Below are 20,853 nucleotides of genomic sequence, written 5' to 3'. Positions count from 1 at the left end.
CTCAGCAGAAGAGAAAATGGAGTTGAAACTCGCCGGACAGGCAAGCAGCAGGTACACTCACTAAAGGCAAGGGTCAAGCGCCTGCCAGCCCCGGCACCCTCCCACCCCCCACCCCACCCCCACCCCAGCCTCCTGGGCAGGGCTTCCCGGGGTGCGGGTAGCAGCCTCCTGCCACGACGCCAGAAAGCGACAAGCAGCGCTCTGCAAGGAAGCCTCGGGCCCCTGGACCTGCAGCCGCAATAGGCAGACTCGGAGGCAGCTCCAGAGGGATCCAGGGGCGGAGAAAGAGCCTCTTTCCAACAGGTAGCTGGCCGCATTCTCAATCCGAGACCCTCCCCGGAACTCACGCAGAAAGTAGGCAGAACTGAGAGGCCGGAACGCATCCGGGCTTTATTTACCAGTCTTTCAAAGGACAGTTTTGCTCTTTTTGCTTACTAGAATGTTAATTCACGGTAAATTAAAAGATAATTAGCGGGGGTGTGTGAGGGGGTGAAGGAACCAGCCGAATGAAGTCTCATTCAGCACTGCCATGAGGATAAAGATCCTCTTTTGGAAACCACTGCAAGGCAGTGGACCATCGCTAAACCACATGCTGCTATTGCTCTTACTGTCCTCTTTAGCTCTGACTCTTGGGGAAGCCTGGAAATGGGAGACATATGTAAAATATAGACAAGATCCCATGGGTAATATGTGTATGTGGAGTGATTGGGGCCCTTATACTAATCATGCGATGAGGGGACTTTACCAGAGGAAATTGAAAGGGGGTTTTCAATCACCTTGTATTGGGTTCATTTATAATCAGAAATATTATTCTGTAAGTCATTCTACTAGTACTAGATATACTGCATAGAAAGTTCCTTGGAAATTAGTCAAAGATATGTTTAAATGTTGCCCCTGGCCAAGATATTGCAATGCATTGTGTCCTAAGTTTATGACTAATCCTAAAGGTTGCCATTGTGAAGTGTACAATGGATTAGAAGACAACCTGTACCCTAATGTGTATAAATAAATTGTAAAACTCTGACTGCGTCAATATGAACACAACAACATTGTAAAGTTTCTTAGAAAAGTTAAATATTTACTTCACGGGAGGATCATGGCCCTGGGAACCTGGTGAACTTTACACGAGAATTGTAATAAGATAAATGATCCTGTTTGTGACATTGTTAAAGATTTCTTTTCATTGTATCTACCTTTGTGAAACTTTCTATAAACCTTGTACCCTCCCCTTTCCCAAAAAAATAATCATGCTAGACTATATATCTCGGTACACACATGCCTGCCTCATGCCTGCCATGTAGAATTAATCATCCCCCACCTGTTTAGACTCCGGTCCCCAAGTGATTAAATAACTCCTTTGCTACCTGCAATAAAGGCTGATGTGCAGAAACTGAAGTGTGACTTCCTTCGCCGACGTCCACCCATCCCAACAGGACCCTGACTGCTGGAGCAGGTCTCCGGCAAGTGGCGCCCGAACAGGGACCTGAATTGGGTAAGTATATTGAGGATATTTCGGGGTGGAATAGGAGCTTGAGACAGGGTGCTGCAGACCCCTCTATTTTAATAGAGTTAGAGATCTCAAGAACTAAGTAAGTATGGGTAATTCTGAGTCCAAGGAGAGACGATTGTTCATTGATATTATCGTGCACATGCTTAGGCAAAGAGGCATTAAGGTAAGTGGATCACAAATTTCCAGATTTTTGCATTTTGTGCAAGAGCAATGCCCCTGGTTTCCAGAAGAAGGAACTGTAAACATAGACACTTGGGAAAAGGTGGGACAGCAATTGAAGACATATTACACCTTGCATGGGCCTGAAAAGGTTCCTGTAGATACCTTTTCCTTGTGGAATTTAGTGCGAGATGCACTTGACCCAGTACATGAGGGATCAAGACTAGACGTTAAGGCAACAGGCTCCTATGGCACTATACCTGTAGGTTCTAAAGCAGTAATGGCTATGAAGGCTCAGGAAGATTCGGATCAGGAAGGAAATGATATTGATTTAGCTGGGGAAGAAATTAAATATGAAATGGAAAAACAAGGGGAAGATTATCCTCCTCTTGAAAAACTGACCCTTAAATCACCCCCACGAAGTAATATTCCACCTGGAGATTTTATAATTAATGATCACCCTAGGCCTCCAGGGAAACTGCCTAATAAAAGTTGTGTCTCCTTAATGCAAAAAACTAAGCTACAAGCTATTGAAGCAGGAGACATAGACTTCTCATTGTGTTTTCCAGTAACATATGGTCCACAGAAGGAATCTGATCCGAGGGTTGGGGATCCTCAATGGACTCCTGTTCCCTACAAACTCATAAAAGAGCTAAAAATGGCATGTTCAGCTTATGGAGTCAGTGCTCCTTATACCTTAGCATTAGTGGATTCTCTTACAGACTATTGGATGACTCCTTTTGATTGGACTCAGATAGCTAAGAGTTGTCTTTCTGGTGGTCAATACTTGTTATGGAAAGCAGAATATGAAGAGCAGGCAAAAGACATTGCGAGAGCCCAAAAAGGTAGGCGAGGGGTAGCTGCTATTACAGTAGACATGCTTCTAGGCTCAGGACCATTTAGTGATTCCCAAGAACAAGTTAAAATTCATACTGAGGCTTTAAAAATAATTAATCAATTGGCCATACAGGCGTGGAGAACTTTGCAGGAGGAACCTGATCCTTTTCGCCTCAAGACAGCGGCCACCTTGGCTGCTCCCCCTCCAACATGGGGACAGCTTAAGAAGTTGGCTGCTCAGGCTGAACACTTGGTTTTAAGCCAAGGCTGCACACTCAGTCCTTCTGTTTTGTTCGTTGCTATGCTATCAATCCTCGCGTGTCAAGTAAGTACCTGTAGTGCAGAACAATTCTGGGCTTTTTTTCCTAATCCTCCTCACTTTCATCCAGTAACCTGGGATGATAATACTACACATTTTATTGTTAATAATACTGCTATTATGGGAGGTCCAAAAATCGTATACTCTGATTCTCATACTACTCCAACTATTAATTATAATTATACCTACTTGGGAACTTCGCCTTCAATGCCTATTTGTTTTTCTATCCCTACTGTTTGGCCATACTCCCAAAACTTTCCACAATGTGTCGGACTCCAAACCACAGGTATAATCTTTGACCATCCACCACCATCTAAATTTGAATCATCATCTACGAGAGGTAAGCAAAGGCAATCGGAAGAGAGGCATTTACAAATGGTTCGTCTTATAGCACCGGGGATTGAAGCAACTCCGGTAAGAAAGTGGCCTTTCGATAATTACTCTCCTTTTTACCTACCTCACCCTCTTGGCCTACCAGACTGCTCTCAAAAGTTTTTTAGACTTATGCCTAGTGCTCCTTATTGGGTTTCTTGTTATTTTAATTCTACTCGGCCACAAATTCTGCAAGCCATGGACGGGATTACACGCATTTTTGATTGGACTAGTCCTGATCCTTTTGCAGATTATAAGCCTTATTTTAGAAATAAGATAAATTACAAAGGGTGGGATCACACTCTTCTACCCGATCCAATAAATGTAAATAGAATTTCTACTTCCGGCTGGGTAGCTCCAGTTTTAACTGCAGTAGTGAAAGGACAAACTTACCTCCATAAATATCTTTGGCAGGCTACGGCCGCTTCACATCCAATAACTGCAAGATATTTTTCTAATAATCAGATTACCTTTGCGAATTATTCAGTGACTACTTGTGTGCAGACGCCTTATGCTTTGCTTGTGTCTCCAACGGCGTATTCCTTAAGCTTTAAAATGGACCCAAAAACAAAACTTATAACTACTTCCTGTAAAGAGTGTTTTTTAACTAACTGTATGCGCCCCGAACTGAAAGCGAAAGCGTTTGTTTTGCTTCGGCAGCCACCTTACATTATGGTTCCTGTTAATGTTACAGACAGTTGGCACGAAAATTCGGGTTTAAAGGCTCTCCAAAAATTAGATTCACTGATGCGTCCCAAAAGATTTATTGCAGCATTGATTCTAGGCATTACAGCGCTTATTACTATTGTAACATCGCTGACAGTTTCGACCATCGCCCTCGCACAGGAAGTTCATACAGCACACTTTACTAATGAACTTTCGAAAAACGTAACCACAGCACTTACCACCCAAGAAATTATTGATCGAAAATTGGATGACAAAATAAATGTTCTTGAAGAAGCGGTTATAACTATTGGACAAGAAATATTAACTTTAAAAATTCAATTGTCTTTGCGATGTCATTCTGATTATAAATGGATCTGCGTAACACCCTTACGTGTAAATGAATCGGAGCATAATTGGGAAAGAGTGCAGAGTCATATTCTAGGAGTATGGAATCATTCTGATCTGGGCATAGATTTAAGTAAGTTACATAAACAAATTTCAGATATCAATCATGCCTCAGAGGAATTCTCCCCTGAAGGCATAGCACAATCTCTATATGATAATTTTTCTTCATGGGTATCTGGATCCTCACTGACCACCTTGTTGATTAATGTCGGTGTGGCTCTCTTAGTGTTATTAATATGTCTCCTCTTAATTCCAGTCTTCTTCAAAGTCCTCGCCCGAAGTCTCCAAAAGCTAACTGCGGAAGTTCAACTGCTTGCTTTAAAAAATAAAAAAGGGGGGATATGAAGGAACCAGCCGAATGAAGTCTCATTCAGCACTGCCATGAGGATAAAGATCCTCTTTTGGAAACCACTGCAAGGCAGTGGACCATCGCTAAACCACATGCTGCTATTGCTCTTACTGTCCTCTTTAGCTCTGACTCTTGGGGAAGCCTGGAAATGGGAGACATATGTAAAATATAGACAAGATCCCATGGGTAATATGTGTATGTGGAGTGATTGGGGCCCTTATACTAATCATGCGATGAGGGGACTTTACCAGAGGAAATTGAAAGGGGGTTTTCAATCACCTTGTATTGGGTTCATTTATAATCAGAAATATTATTCTGTAAGTCATTCTACTAGTACTAGATATACTGCATAGAAAGTTCCTTGGAAATTAGTCAAAGATATGTTTAAATGTTGCCCCTGGCCAAGATATTGCAATGCATTGTGTCCTAAGTTTATGACTAATCCTAAAGGTTGCCATTGTGAAGTGTACAATGGATTAGAAGACAACCTGTACCCTAATGTGTATAAATAAATTGTAAAACTCTGACTGCGTCAATATGAACACAACAACATTGTAAAGTTTCTTAGAAAAGTTAAATATTTACTTCACGGGAGGATCATGGCCCTGGGAACCTGGTGAACTTTACACGAGAATTGTAATAAGATAAATGATCCTGTTTGTGACATTGTTAAAGATTTCTTTTCATTGTATCTACCTTTGTGAAACTTTCTATAAACCTTGTACCCTCCCCTTTCCCAAAAAAATAATCATGCTAGACTATATATCTCGGTACACACATGCCTGCCTCATGCCTGCCATGTAGAATTAATCATCCCCCACCTGTTTAGACTCCGGTCCCCAAGTGATTAAATAACTCCTTTGCTACCTGCAATAAAGGCTGATGTGCAGAAACTGAAGTGTGACTTCCTTCGCCGACGTCCACCCATCCCAACAGGACCCTGACTGCTGGAGCAGGTCTCCGGCAAGGGGGTACACAACAGGACTCTAAGCAGCAGCCACTCTAAAGAACTCACCGAAGATGGTAGAAAGGAAAATTGAACTTAAGTGAACTGCCTTATCCCCCTCTCCTTGATTTTAATTTCGCTTCTTTCCCGTGTGCTGTGGGGGAAATGTCCACACACTAGAAGAGGAACATTCCTTTAGTCATTCTACAGGATGGTGAGGAGCATGGTGAATAAGCAGCTTGTGCTCTACAGTATAGAACCTTTCAAGTACGGGAGTCAGGAACGGGGTACTTGTTGATGCCTGCTGGAGGGACCGGCTGGAGGGACCGGCTGGAAGGACCTGCTGGAGATGGAGAGAGAGAGCATCTCTCCAAAGGCAAGCCCTCGCTGGTAAAACAGTTACTTTGGGAAACACCAGGTCCTCCCATCCCAGATTTTCATCAACATCAACTGTTATAAGAAGGAAACAGGAATGTCCTGACACTGTAAACGTCGTCAGGGGCTCTTGAAGCTCTCTTGAACCTCTGCCCTCCCCACCCTCACTTCTGAGAAAGTGGAGACAGCTAAAATCCTTCCAGGGAAAGCCAGTACATGCCCTAGGTAGACAGTGGTTATACAGCTGTTGCCAACCTTCATACACTTCCTGTTCAAAACAATGAATGGCACCTCTGGCAAATACAGAAAAACAAAACTACCTGTTAGGAAAAGCAGTTGAAAACATCCAGAAGCCCATTCCTCCCCCTTGTCTCTGGAATGAAAACCTCGATTCTCCCATTTAAACAATGTAATAGAAAAGCACAAGTAACATTCCAAGCCATATTTGATAGACTTTTTCTTCCCCGTCCAGTCAGGAACCTCCTGGTTTATGATGTTCTTGGTAAAGCTTTGCTTAAAAGGAAAAGTGTGTGATAATCTGGCGTAGATCTACCTGTTCTGCTTGCCATTCCTGATCATTTTTGATGCTTAGCCTGCATCCCCTCCCTACTGTGGCCCAAATTAACAAATGTGCAAGTATAGACTAGAATCAAAGAAAATAAAGACAAAGCAGAGAAAAAAAGCGTTAAGAAGGCAGACAACAAATGAAGGTGAAGAATTTGGATCTTCTTTCGTTTGGCAAGATCTTTGATATGTCCTTTCTATTTTTAAAAAATGAAATGTTGGGGGACACTTGAATGTCTCCATCAGTTGAGCATTCGACTTCCCCTCAGGTCATGATCTCAAGGTTCATGAGTTCGAGCCCCACATTGGGCTCTGTGCTGTCAGTGCAGAGCCCACTTTGGATCCTCTGCCACCTGCCCCCACCCCGCCCCCCCCGCACCTTCCGTGTTTCGCACGCTCTCTCTTAAAAAATAAACATTTTAAAAAAATGAAATGTTGGGAAGCTATCTAGTTTTTTTTTTTTTTTTTTTTTACTAATAACACATTATAATAGCATAGAATGTCTTTTTAAATTTTTTTTTTAACGTTTATTTATTTTTGAGACAGAGAGAGACAGAGCATGAACAGGGGAGGAGCAGAGAGAGAGGGAGACACAGAATCTGAAACAGGCTCCAGGCTCTGAGCTGTCAGCACAGAGCCCGATGCGGGGCTCAAACTCACGGACCGTGAGATCATGACCTGAGCCGAAGTCGGACGCTCAACCGACCAAGCCACCCAGGCGCCCCTAGAATGTCTTTTTAAAAATAATAGTCTATTAACACCATTCTGTAATTCAAGTAAATCAGGAATTGGGCACAATTCAGGAGCTTTAAATGACTTTAGAATCTATTTTGAAATGGATTGGTTTTTAAAGAGGTAATATATACATTTTAACTAGATATTGAGACTCTTCAAAATGTGTAAGAAAAATCAGTGCTGTTTGAAAATGTTGTTCTACAATTCTCCCTTTGGGTATTTGCTCTCTCCCTCTCCCAAGCATGTCCCTACTTCTTATCCCTAATTCTCAAAGCCAGCCCTCTATTACCAGGTGTGGAAGATGGAATTCAAGCCCATGGCACAGCCTCCCTATGCCAACAGGAGAAAGTGGTGGCTACATTTTAATTAGCCTTCAGATGGCCCCTGGGGGAAAATTGGGTTTCCTAATAAGATTGGGAGGGTGGGATAGGCTACTAGAAGAACTGATTCCTTCACTTCAGGCTGAATATGAAGCCAGAATTCCCAAGGCCTTAACCTTGCACACTTTGAAGAAGGTGGGGCTTTACACGCGTTCATATCCTCTACTGGGCCTCTTTCTGGCCACCAGGCATGCTGTTAGCAAAACGACAAGCAGTCCTGCGATACTCAGGCCCACGGCCACAGGGATTTCTCTCCTGTTTCTGTCACTGAAGCATTCATCCGCTGCAATTGAAGTCAGAGTAACAGGTGTTACAGGCTGGCCACAATGCTGGGAAGTGATACTGCCCCTGCCTGCCTCAGCCTGACAGAGAAGGAAACCCAGAGAGAGACGGAGCTGCTGGGCTTCCCACCTGCTGCCTCAGACACACAGGTGAAAACGAGGAAGATAGGGTCAGCGCAATGATCTGAAATGTGCAGTGTTTGTGATCACTTAAGGACTAAATTAAACTGCAGATACCCAGTCCCCACATCCTGGAAATTAGTTTTGATGGATTGGAGGTGGGGTCCAGGGGATTCCGATGCAGCTGGGAGGCAGATCCAACTTTGGGAAATCTTGGTTTGGTCTAGAGAGTCAGGATCAGAACTGTAAGCCACAGTAAGTTCTGGGGTCATGTTTCCCAACTCTGGAAACAGGGACCTGTGTCAAATTGCATGGCCAAAGTTTTCTATTCAAACGCTGCTTCTTACAGTGGCTGCCGGACAGTCTGGGGCTGGAGAAATCATTTTCAGGCTCTGGGATTTTAGTTCCCTAAAATGGGTTGAGAATGTGGGAGGCTGAGAATTGGATGAGAGGGTGAGGGAAGGAGGGGGAAAAATGAAAAGATAGTTTTCTACATCTCCCTTTGGGCACTGCTAATAGAAGTCAGGTGTATGTTGCTGAAAGGTGTTATTTCTCATCTCTGCCACTACCAGGTTTCATACACCTGCTCACTTCCTGCTTCACAGAGGTTCTGAGCCGGAGGAAGAGCAAATGCATACCTCATTTAAGGTCACATGATTAATAACAGAGGCTTTCAAATCCTCATTATGAATTTTTAAGTTTCCCCAGATTGGAAGTTTTCAGATAAGATGACAGAGTGGGGCCAACCTACTAAGAAATATTACTATTTTTATCTTGGTGCTGTGGTAAAGGTCCAAAATGGAGGCAGAGATTTTAAGACTCAGACAAAACCTACAGAAATTAGGGGATCTGAGGCAAGCCACACTTTATTCCTTCTTCTGCTCAATGCTTCCCAGCAAGTATGTCAGAAGTGTTTTGTAGGCACATCTTCAATTTTATAATGGAACTCAAAGAGAAGTTGGATTCACATTACAGAAATTTAAGTTACAGCTAATCTTCCAGCTAAATCTGTTTATGAAAACTGAGAGGTAGTCATAACGTCATTAGTTATTATGAAAGGAATGTTTTAGAAACTGAAATTCAATTCCTGCACATATGTAGAAATCCTTGTAACCCATTTTCCCAGCGGGGAAAAAAAGGACTTTTTCAGAAAGTCAGCCTGGTCTGTCCCTGGCCTTCTTCCTAGGACCTGCTTCCCTCTGTGGTGGTTAAAACTCAAAGCAGAAGTTGCATGGGAACTAAGACCAGCTACAAGGAAGCTCTAGTCAGGAGAACTGAGTTCATAATTGAAAACAGGGTGCCCAACAGAGTATATTTCTATCTTGAAATATTCCATCTTTCTCTTTTCCCTCTGCAAGTGGGAAAGAATCTATTCTGAAATCTTGAATTTTAGATATTACTAATACTCAGGATCTTTAAAGTCTCTCAAAATACCTGAGTTAACTAGTACTCTGTAGCTTGTAAAGAGGAAGTTGTAGGTGGTATTTTCTGACTTTTTGATTCAGTCAGTGAGTGTGTGTGTGTGTGTGTGTGTGTGTGTGTGTGTGTGTGTTGGAGGAGTCAGAATACATGTTTTAGTCATATAAAGAGAACATATCCTGCTGTGGGAGGACAAGGGTGGGTTAAGGTGTCTGATTTTGAGGTTGGTTGACTCAGAGGAATGGCAGGAGGGGAACATGGCCCTAAAAGCTTTATAGAATCATACTATTCTAGGAAGCTCATGTGATTCTTGTCCCTTTGACAACTGCACACACAAAAAACAACTTGATACTATCCCTGGGTCTCTGAAGTTTATGTTTGTGACATGATGAAGATTTAACTTACCATTTCCAAATTGGTCGTCTTCAAAATCAAAGGCTTGAAATTGGACATTCATTGTTTTCAGTTGAAGCTGGGTTGACAGCTGGATGCTCTGCTCACTCACACACTTGAAGGAATGCCCAACCACAGTCTCAAACATCACCATAGCACTTTTCATTCCTTGGTAAATTTTCTCTGAAAACACAAAGATGAATTATAGACACATCAGAATCTTGGCATATATCCAATGAGTTCCAGCGGTTACTGGGTGGCCCATGTATAGTTAAATGGCCTTCATTTACATATGGCTTTCAGGGGTTCTGCCCTGTCCTCATGAAAAACCACTCTTCTGCTCTTGGGGACTTCTTCCTGTATTCTGTAGCATGTGGGGGCAAAGTCACATGAATTAGAATGTGACAACATTGAAATGAGAACTTTTAGGACTTTTTCTTCAGTTGTTTTAAGTCATTGGGGGCAGTGGTGGGGACTATTGTCAGTGTTTGGGGACTACAGAGAAGTGCCCAGAAAAACTTCAGAAACAAGAGAAGATCGCTCTCTGTGACAGTCACATGAACCCTTAATGAATCAGAATAGACATCCAAAGTCTCCAAGTGGAGCGTTTACATATTACTAGATTATATTAATACAGCAAGAGGACAGGCTAATCCCATCATTAGGAAGGGTTGTTACATCCATCCACATGGAAACAGAGAAGGGAGAGGCCCATCTCTGCCCATTTAAGTGCTGCTGGGGAGAGAATGTTCTGCTTAAGGACTGGCCCTGTTTGTTTCCTGACAGGTACGCCCGCTTCAAGGTGGATGGGGCTAAACATTTTAATCATATAATTAACTCCATTTGCTCTAATTTTACATTCATCAAACACCCTTCTGATTATACTTTGGCTTCTTGAATGGGAGAAAGTTCACTGGCCAGAGGACCCAACTATCTAGTCCCCTTGGCATGACGGTGTAAGAAACAGTTGCATGAAAAATGCACAAATTTGCATTCTGATTTTATGCATCAATTTCATGACCTTGGTTTAACATCAGCCTCCTTGAAGAAACAGACAATACATAAGGGGGTGCTGACAGCTCTCATGATTGAGGACCAGACTATGGACCTTAGTGAATTCACCCAAGTGTGCCTCCAAGGAATACCCATGGGCTATTAATAAGGGAGCTTGTGAATTCACCAAAGTTGTGCCTGCAGGGAATACCCATGGGCTGTTAATGAGGGAGCTTGAAAGTCTCCCTCCTTTTCTGTCTCTGTGGATGTGTTGCCTGTGCCTAAGGTAACATCCCACATTAAGGGTCTGCTTGCTATGTGCCGGGTGCTGTGCAGGTACTCTACGTGTACCTTCCTGTTTAATTCTCATAACAACCATTTGAGACTGGTTCTACTTTCTCCATTTTACAGACAAGGAAATGGAGAGTTGGAGAATTGAAAACATTTGCCTAAGATTCTACAATTAGTAAGTGGAATTTGGACTCAAGCAATCTGATTGTAGAGCTTGCTATCTTTTTTTTTTTTTTTTTTTTTTTTAAGAGAGAGGGAGAGAGAGCATGAGCAGGGGAGAGGGGCACAGGGATAGGGATAGAGAGAATCTTAAGCAGATTCCATGCCCAGTGCGGAGCCTGATGTGGGGCTTGATCCCACGACCCTGGGACCATGATCTGAACCCAAATCAACAGTCAGATGCTCAACCCATTGAGCCACCCAGGTACCCCTCTAGAGCTTTTTATCTTAACCACTACCCGATTGCTGTCTCCTGCCATTACTGTACTATTTACTGTAGACTCTTCATTGGCACATGCAAATGTCCTACATGATGTACTGAATTATCCATGTGTACTACTATACCATGTGTTATACCCCAGGGTAATTGTCTACTACTACTACTGCTGCTGCTATCACTCCCAATAACATTACAACAGTCACTACCTCTGTAAGTACAACTGACTACTGTTACTAATACCATCACCATCACCACTGATGTGCAAATTGTCATTATTGTGACTACTATAGCTCCTGCTACTACTGCTGAGCCTGGATTATTGGGACCTAGAATTCTTTTATCCCCTTTCTCAGCTTCTAACTTAGCTTCTGGTCTGACTTATCCTTCCCTTGCTTCTTGAGACATCACTACCTTATTCCTGGCTAAAATTTGGTCCATGCCTAGTGATAACATTAGCTAATTTATGTTAGCATTCATAATATTTATTCCCCAGCCTATATGAGTTTACTTGTCTACGTGAGTTACTATGTGAAAGTGAGTTGTCAACTATGACATCTTACTTACTTTTAACCAATAATCATTGACAACATCCTCTTGAACAATATCAGTATCATATATCTACTATTCTAGATAGACATTTCTCCACATTTTCATTTCCTGGCAAGTTTCTTTAGTATAAGCTCCTTAATAAGATAAGTTTAAGCCAGTCAAAAGATAGAAGTTTAAAAAGGAGAAAACAGACATGAAAACTGTTTGTACAGTACCTGGCACCTAAGAGGTGCTTAACAGTGGTTTGTTATCTAAGTCTGGGCTTTCCAGAGAAACGTCTGATCCCTCTGAGCAATTCCCCCAACTTGACTGGGAGCATTACCTTTCTAGACACGAACACTGTAGGAGTTCTCTCGAATGACCCCACTGAGGGCAATTCTCTATGTAGCAACTGGACTGAATCTTTATAAATATAAACCATGATATATCATTTTTCTATACCAAACCCTCCAATGACATCCTTTTACACTTTAGACTAAAATTCAAAGTCCTTACCTTGCCCTACCCACAAGACCTACATGCTCTGGCCTGGATGCCCCACAGATCTTCTCTGCTGCTTTGCTCACTCTCTTGCTGACCCCTGAACACATGAGCAACTTCATTCCTTAGGACTTGTGTATCTGTTGTTCCCGCCACCGGAAAAAAGCTTCCCCAGGCCCAGATGCCCCCAGATGAGGTATCTCTCTGCTCAAACCTCACCTCTTCAGAGAGGCCTTCCTTCTTAGAGGGCTTCCTAAAGGTCTCACTTAAAATATCTTTCCAGTCCGCTCCACAAGGACCTGCTTGTGTTTGCTCATAGAACTTAATGCTACTTAACTATTATAATTTAATGATCTTTTTATGTTCCTTTCCTCACTTCTAGAATGTAAGTTCCATGACAGCAGGGACTATATGTTTGGATAAATGGATTTCTACTGCCTATTAGAGGGCTTGGCACCCAGCTGGCACTAACTACATTTTTGTAGAATAAATGCATAATTTCAAGAGTATAGAAAAAACCGCACCATCAATAGCAAATCTGTCCAAAAGTCACTAAACTCTTTATTGTTGCTTTAATGATCTCTGCTTTAATGATATCTGACATAATTTAGTCCAACCTCCTTCGTGAGCAGATGAGCAAACTGAAGCAAACAAAGATGTAGTAAGTTCACCTGGTTACTGCTTTAGTCTATTTCTCCAAAGCAGCATCAAAGATTAGTAAACTCAATGGACTGAAAAATGAGTGAACCAGAAGCACAGCACCAGAGCTGGTGGAATAGCCTTCTCTGACTACTTACCTGGATTTGAGACTGTCAAATAGGCTCTCACTTCACTGATATAATAGGAGTTTTCATCCTGTAAAACAGCAGTGTGTTAACCTTTGGGCAATCTGTTTTTATGTTTACGATCCTGGTTTACAAACTTTAACTATTAAATCCTGGATATGGGGATTTGGGGGTATGTTGGTATGGAGCCATAATTGTGTTTGAAAACTTCAAAAAAACTTCAAAAAAACTATTCAAAATAAATAATAAGTAATGGCTTACCCTTGCCCCCAAATGTCTGTACTTCATACTTGCTGCTATAGCCTAAAATTCAAATTCCACCAGCCCAGAGTCCCTTCAGTTGGACCAAGTTTCTTCTTGTTAAAATACATACACATCTGGAAGATGGAGAGGTTGGAGGGGTATGCAGTAAGCTTTTACTAGTAATTAATATCTTAGGGTAGAGATTCAAAGACTCATCTTAAAGACTACCATGGGTAGACTTCATGGGGCTCATAAACTCTTTGGGTGTGCAAAATTTTACGTGCATTTTCCTGGGGAGAGTATCAATTGCTTTAAATAGATTAAAGGGTTCATGTCTCCAAAATGGCTAGATAGGGCCACCATGAGTGATTCTGGAAAAAAAATGATCTCCTCTGAGATCACTGGGTGTTCTCTAGAAGAAGACCCCAAGTGACCATGTTCAGAAACATAAGGCAATGTTCCACATTTATTTAGGAATTGTTCAAAAACAAAATGAACCATTACAAAATAGCCCTATAATCTCCTGAGAGACTAAAGGTATGACATTAAAGGGAATTGAACTGAGATATGAAAGGGTAAGTTTAAAAAGGAGGTTTTGAGTTTTCTTATTTTTTATTTTTTTTATTTTTTGGAGGGGGAATTTAAAATAGGTGATTTACAGTTATTATTTGTAAACATTCATTAGAAAACTATCCATGAGTAAGAGTGAGCAACCAAAATCAGAATCCAAAATGGAGTTACCTTTAGAAGTTCCAAGTCTAGTCATTAAAGAAATTAGTAATAATAATCTTGACTATATTACAGTCCATTTGTGTATTATTTGTAGATGAAATGATGATTCCCTATACAATATAAGGCTTCCAGAAATACAAACTGTTTTAGTAAGGTAAGCTAGCTGCTATTGACACATTCAACTCTAGATCCTATAATTCATCGAACAACACCTACCACATACTGGCTTCTTACCTTATGCCAGGCACTGGAGCAGACACTTCTATGCCATGCCTTATTTAATCCTCACAACAACTATGAGAAGAAATAAAGGCTCACTGACATGCTCAAGGTCACAGCCCTAATGGGTGGCAGGGGAAGATATGACCCCAAGCTTCTTGTCTCCAAGTCTAGTGTTTAATTCCTCTTATATCCACTCCACACCAGGAATTGTTCTAGGTCATAGAAGGAGAAGGAGAAGAAGAAGAAGAAGAAGAAGAAGAAGAAGAAGAAGAAGAAGAAGAAGGAGAAGGAGAAGGAGAAGGAGAAGGAGAAGGAGAAGGAGAAGAAGAAGAAGAAGAAGAAGGAGGAGGAAGAGGAGGAGGAGAAGACCTGGTTCCTTCCTTCTACATACTCAGTCTTAGGTCTCAAAGGCAAGGTAAACAATGTGCTTGAACCGTCCATTTGTTTTAGAGAAAAACATCTGTGACCCAGGCCCTTCTTGGGTCACTTTCACAAACCACTACTCAGGTTATTCTTTATTTGGGGTCCTTTTTAGCATATAAGAGACCTGTAATTGAGGGCTCAAAGTCACTGTTACAAGATCCCTACCCTATCCTAAGAGCAGAAAGGATCCTTTGAAGAGATTTAAGCAGAACATTGACATGAGCATAACTTTGTTTTTTGAAATTGCTTAGGTGGCAGTGTGAGATTGCTTTAAGGAACAGTACGAGAACAGTGATGAGGCCAGCTCTGAGGTCCACAGGAGACCTCCTGGAATCTTCCCCTTCCTGTGGCATCTGCTTGATCTATTCTCACATTAGGAAAAGCTCTGTATTTCTATAAAAGCTTCACAGTTTACTAAGTGCATGCTTTCATCTACATTGCCTCCTTTGAGCCTCACAACACCCCCCTGAGAGAGAATAAATATTATCAACCCATTTGGCAGCTGAGAACAAAGAGGCTCAGAGGAGTTAGGCATCTACCTCTAATTCACATTCTTTGTAGGCAAGACAAAACAAAATCTGGTCTACAGGATCCTGCCCTACATTTTCCTCTGTGGGATATGTGGGTTTAGACAAAAAAAATTCGTTGTGCAAGAATTTTCTTTCACATTCCCTGAAATGCAGGTGTCCATATTTAGCCATCTATTGGAAGTAGGACCAGCTACACAGTTTGTGGGGCCTAGTAAAAAATGGAAATGTAGGATCTCTTGTTCAAAAATCATTTAAGAATTTTAGGAGGTGACAGCAAATCTTAAGCCAAGCAGGGGCCCGGCTGACTGCACAGGTCACATGCTCATGAAGCCAGCCCTGACAGGAGGAGCCATTCCTGCTCCACAGCTCTATAGGGCTAATGCCAAAAGTGAGATCTTCCAGAGCAGATGGCAGAGTGCTCACATTCACTGTTAAGTTCACCTTAATGATGTAACAGGACAGTCTGAAGCTGGTATCCAGGTTTCCTTCCATTTTGACTGAGTCAAAATTAGCCAAATGTTTCCTAGGCCTGAGCTGATGTCTATTGTTATGATAAAGGAAAAGCATTTGTTAGGTGAATTCATGTAAACAAAAGGGCAGAAGGATGTTTAGTATCCTTGAGATTCCTAGTTTTATAAAATTTATCCTACTGATACCAAATGAGTCTTATCTAGACAATTGTGCCCACTTTTTCTGTACAGTTGTGGTGTCACAGGATGTTCTTAAAGAAAATAAAATTGTCTTTTTTTTTAAAGTAATCTCTACATCCAATACGTGGCTTGAACTCACAACCTCAAGATCAAGAGTTAATATACTCCACCAACTGAGCCAGCCATGTGCCCCCAAATTGTCTTTTATTTAAACTAGAGCAAAGCACTTATTTTTAGATTCAGAAGTTCAGAATTTAGCATAATTTGAACGGTAGTGGGGCTGAAGTTTATTAAAAAAATTTTTTAATGTTTATTTATTTTTGAGAGGAAGACAGAGCACGAGTTGGGGAGGGGCAAAGAGAGAGGGAGACACAGAATCTGAAGCAGGCTCCAGGCTCTGAGCTGTCAGCACAGAGATTGACGTGGGGCTCAAATCCATGAACCGTGAGATTATGACCTGAGCTGAAGTCCGGTGCTTACCCAACCAACTGAGCCAGCAGGTCCCCCTGAAGTTTATTTTATATAAAGGGTTGGCAAGTTTTTTTTTTTTCTTTTTTATGTAAAAAGCCAGTCAGTAAATATTTTAGACTTCACGGTTCTGTGTAGCTGACACTCAATTCCACTACCGTAGCCCAGAAGCAGCCACAGACAACACATAAACAAGCGAGTGTGGCCACGTTCGAATGAACTTCATTTATAGACACTGAAATTTGAATTTCATATGATTTTTATGTGCTATGCAATATTCTCCTCCCCCTGCCCAAGCCATTGAAAAATGTAACAGCCATTCTTAGGCTGGAGACTATAAATTTTTTTGGTGGCAGCCTGAATTTGGTCTGGGGGCCACAGATTGTCAACTCCTGGTGCCCACCATCAATGAAAAACAAGGTTGCAGAACAAATCAGTTGGTAATGAAACATTATAAAGAGAGTGGTTAACCTCCTATTTAGGAGAACAAAGCTTTGCTAATAATTTTTAAATACTAATTTAAAAATATTTTTTGTTCCCATGTAGCTACTTGAATTGTCAAATCTTTGTGAACATTCCAAAAATTTTTTTTTATTTATCCAGAAGGATGAGGAAAATTATAGCAAGATTTACCTCTTAGTTTGATGTGAAGATTAAATGAAAGAATCCATGTAAAAAATGTACCACAGAGTCTTCACACGAATTTTAACCAGTGTAGGAGCGCCTAGGTGGCTCAGTTGGTTAAGTGTCCGACTCCTGATTTCAGCTCAGGTCATGATCTCATGATTCATGAGATCAAGCCCCATGTCAAGCTCTGCATTGGCAGTGCGGAGCCTGCTTTGGGATTCTCTCTCTCCCTCTCTGTCCCTCCCCCACCCTCACCCACAAATAAATAAACAATAAAAAATGTAACCAGTGTTATTCACAATGGTAATAATAAATTCAATTGCCCCTTCTTAGTAAACCTCTTTCATAGCGCTCCAATGAGCATTTTTTGTCTATTTCCTAGATCTCAGATCTACCACAGATAGAGAACAAGCAAGTGAGGTGAGCTTCGACAGTACTACTGATTAAAGAAACAGCTGAAGCCTCAGCTCTGGGGAATGGGAGTCAGGTGGGTACAGAGGAGGGGCTGGAGGGCTTGGGAACTTCAAGCAGATGGCAGACTTAACCCAAAGTCCAGGGGAAATTACAAGTTATACATCATGCACTTCATAGTATCTGCTTTCTCCTTTGATGGCCACAAAGTGATTCTCTGCCAGATGTTTTTTTTTTTTTTTTTTTTTTTTTTGCATTTGGGGTTCAGGTTGGAGAGTGACAAATATCAACCATGCTGGATTCTTGAAAACAAAGTGAAAATCTTTTGTGTATCCATCAGCATTGACAAAAGGGGGCTAAGGACTCCTAACAGCTAAATGTGGTACTTCAGTACTTACAGTGTGTCCATTTGAATGGATCACTTACAAAAGTCCCATTTCACCCTTCAACAAATGGGATGCTGACACAGTGGCTCCTCATTGCCAGTATCTAAGAGCTCTGCAATATCTCATTAGAGAGGTCCTGATTCCTCAAGGGACCTAAACATCCTCCTTAGCAAAGGACCAGGTCCAGAGCAAGCTAGCCAATCAACTTGCTCAGGAAGGCAGTATATCAATGACCTTGAGGCTCTGGGTCCTCTCCTTAACTTCAGCAAAATGCACTGTAGGAGTTTCATAGTCACAGATATTCAGGATGTGGATTTTGTCTTCAACATCGATCAGACCTTTTTTGCTCAGCATTGTTGTGACTACATCAAGAAACCTTTGCTCTGTATACAGCAAAAGGAAGCCAAAGAGGCTGTTTCTTTGGAGCTGCTGATCTACTTTTTGGCAGCTTGGCCCAGAGTCTTTGTGAAATTTAGATTCACCCCTTTATTGATTTATTTCCTCATCAAACATTTGCTAAAGACATACTATATACAAAGTCAGGGCTGAGCACTGTGAATAATCACAGACATGCCTTCAAGACAGTAAAATGTGCAACAAGTGCATTAATGGAGGTCAGGGAACAACCAATGAAGGGTCAGGAAACCAAAAGAAGAAAGTCTCCCAGTTTTGTCTGGGATGGAGGTGGGGGCTGGGGGGGGTGAGGAGATTTCATAGGGTGACGATATCTGAGCCATCTTAAAGCATGAATGCAAAAGGGCCTGAGGGATGGTAGGGGCATTCCAGGCAGAGGGAAAAGCATAAGGGAAAATAGGGCATGAAATAGTACAGCATTCTTGGGAAGTTCTAAATAGTGCCTTCTGAGGGTATTAGCATTTGAACCCTGATAACAGTTCTCAGGAGTTTGTAAGTTAATAGGGCTCCCAATGCCCCTGCAAGGCTCTGGGTATACACCAGGGTGGCAGACAGCATTCACTTTCCAGACCTTGGCTGGCAAAACACTCCCTGACTCAGTACCCCTGCCCCCAGGCCACTGATTTCTCCCATGTCCCACTTCCAAGTCAGGGCTGGAAGCCTTGAGCTGCCCTGCCCAGCAGGTGGATGAGAAGGGGACAGTGTCGAGCACGGAAAAATAAACTCTACACAAAGTTACTGAAAGATGTTCTAAGACAAACTTATCCTAACAGGAAGGAAGTTGTGGGGAGTGGGGGAAGGGAGGTATATTTATCTTGCACCTGAAGGGTCTGAACAACTTTCAGCTTTGTCGCTTTAATCAAATGAGACACTGACATGGAAAGGTTTTCAGTTCTTTAAACAATGAAATGAGAAAGGAAACCCACCTCTCCTACCCCACTATGGGCCAGATGCCACCCTCAGCACTGTCACATATATTAACCTCGTTCAGCTTCACAGCAGCCCAACAAAATAGGGACTCCTTGGCCCCATCTTACATAGGAGGAAACAGGCTCAGAAAGAGAGGTAGAGGCTTGTTCATGGTCATGTAGAAATGACATGGATAATTTAAGTCCCAATTGAACAACATCAAGGGACAGTTCAGGATACAGAATTTTCTTTACATTTCTGTCATTGGCAGTATTTCAATTTAAAAACTTATGAATTATCTTACATGTTTTGAAACCTGCAACTATAGCCTGTATTTCTTTTATTTTCTCCTATAATGTCTGGTTCTGTGTTCAGGACAAAGTAGGTGCTCAGTAAACTCAGGCTGTTAATTCAGCCTTGCTCACCAGCATCCATTTGCCATTCTACAACTTGGTTCTCATTTATAACATTTATTATGTTACAATGAACATAAACTATTTTCCAAGGCTCTCTTTTTCTCTAGAGCAGTGGTTCTCGACCAGGCGTGATTTTTCCTCCAGGGGACATTTGGCAATGTCTAGAGTTATTTGGGGTTGTCACAAATGGGGCTGGGTGTTGCTACTGGCATTCAGTAGGTAGAGGCCAGGGAGACTGTTCAGTATCCCACCAAGGCACAAGACAGCCCCCACCACAGACTTATCTGGCCCCAAATGTTAATACTGCCGCTGTTGAGAAGCACTGGTCTAGAAGGTAGAAATGTTTGAAAAGTGGCCAACAGAATTGTTGAGGCCATTTCTCTCGTGGAAGAATCTAGATGGCCTTCCTGCCTAAATGCATTTCACACAGTCCACATGTTAGGGCAGAGCATCCACAGGCCAAATTTGGCTTACAACTGTGTTCCGTTTGGCCAGCATTGTTCAAGTTTTCAAAAAGTGTGCTGCCAACATTTAAAAATAAAAGAGTCTGGATTTCTGCCTTGTCTTGAACAATCAGAAGATCTGATGACACTGGTTTCTCATTACCTCCTGAGGGAAATGGCATGTAAGCTATTCAACAACTGGTATAGCAAGGCAGAAGCCACTTAGAATGTAGACCCGACCATCCAGAATGAATGTCCACCATAAAAGACAGTGACAGTCCCCAGGGAGAGGTGCCAGCCCAGCCACTGGCACCACCAGGCAGAGCTGAGGAGTGGCGGCCCCTCTGGGGAAGATGGCACTCTCTACCTCTCCCTTTTTTCGCCTCACTCCCGAGGCTTGCCTCTGTCATCTCATTACTCCGACATTTTCCTTATGCAGACTTCATGGGAAAGTGAAGTCTTTGTCAAATGCGAGAAAATAAAAAAATAAAGACTGCCTGTTTCACGGAAAAAAATTCTTCCTAGCCTATTCTCTCATTAAGTTCTATGTTTAGCACCTGTGATCCTTGAATTTGTGGCTACGAGTGGCTTAAACAAGTTCTGTTCTAAAAT

The 20,853-nt window shown here is 42.0% G+C and overlaps 2 protein-coding genes across 4 annotated transcripts in view; one reads left to right on the top strand and one right to left on the bottom strand.

Annotated features, from left to right (window-relative positions):
- LAMP3 (lysosomal associated membrane protein 3) overlaps positions 1-20,853 on the bottom strand; it is a 54,267-nt gene that overhangs the window by 9,015 nt on the left and 24,399 nt on the right. Inside the window, exons 5-7 of one of the 3 annotated variants that reach the window (XM_053903607.1) lie at positions 13,380-13,437; positions 9,843-10,013; positions 5,585-6,013 (exon numbers count right to left, since the gene is read on the bottom strand). In XM_053903607.1, the coding sequence (XP_053759582.1) occupies positions 5,763-6,013; positions 9,843-10,013; positions 13,380-13,437 (480 nt within the window). In that variant the 3' untranslated portion in view covers positions 5,585-5,762. Of the gene's footprint in view, positions 1-5,584; positions 6,014-7,234; positions 7,901-9,842; positions 10,014-13,379; positions 13,438-20,853 lie in introns of those variants that run through there. The other 2 variants (XM_019463286.2, XM_019463285.2) reach the window with 2 other exon arrangements.
- On the top strand, positions 2,663-5,144 carry LOC128777278 (endogenous retrovirus group K member 6 Env polyprotein-like). The gene is made up of 2 exons (XM_053903606.1): positions 2,663-4,341; positions 4,525-5,144. Exons 1-2 carry the CDS (start codon positions 2,808-2,810, stop codon positions 4,611-4,613), a joined length of 1,623 nt encoding a protein of 540 aa, XP_053759581.1. The 5' UTR covers positions 2,663-2,807; the 3' UTR covers positions 4,614-5,144.

This window comes from Panthera pardus, unplaced genomic scaffold (genome assembly GCF_024362965.1).
Source record: "Panthera pardus isolate Hobbes unplaced genomic scaffold, ASM2436296v1 HiC_scaffold_16, whole genome shotgun sequence".
NCBI classification, from domain to species: Eukaryota; Metazoa; Chordata; class Mammalia; order Carnivora; family Felidae; genus Panthera; species Panthera pardus.
This window is presented reverse-complemented; position numbering and strand designations above follow the sequence as displayed.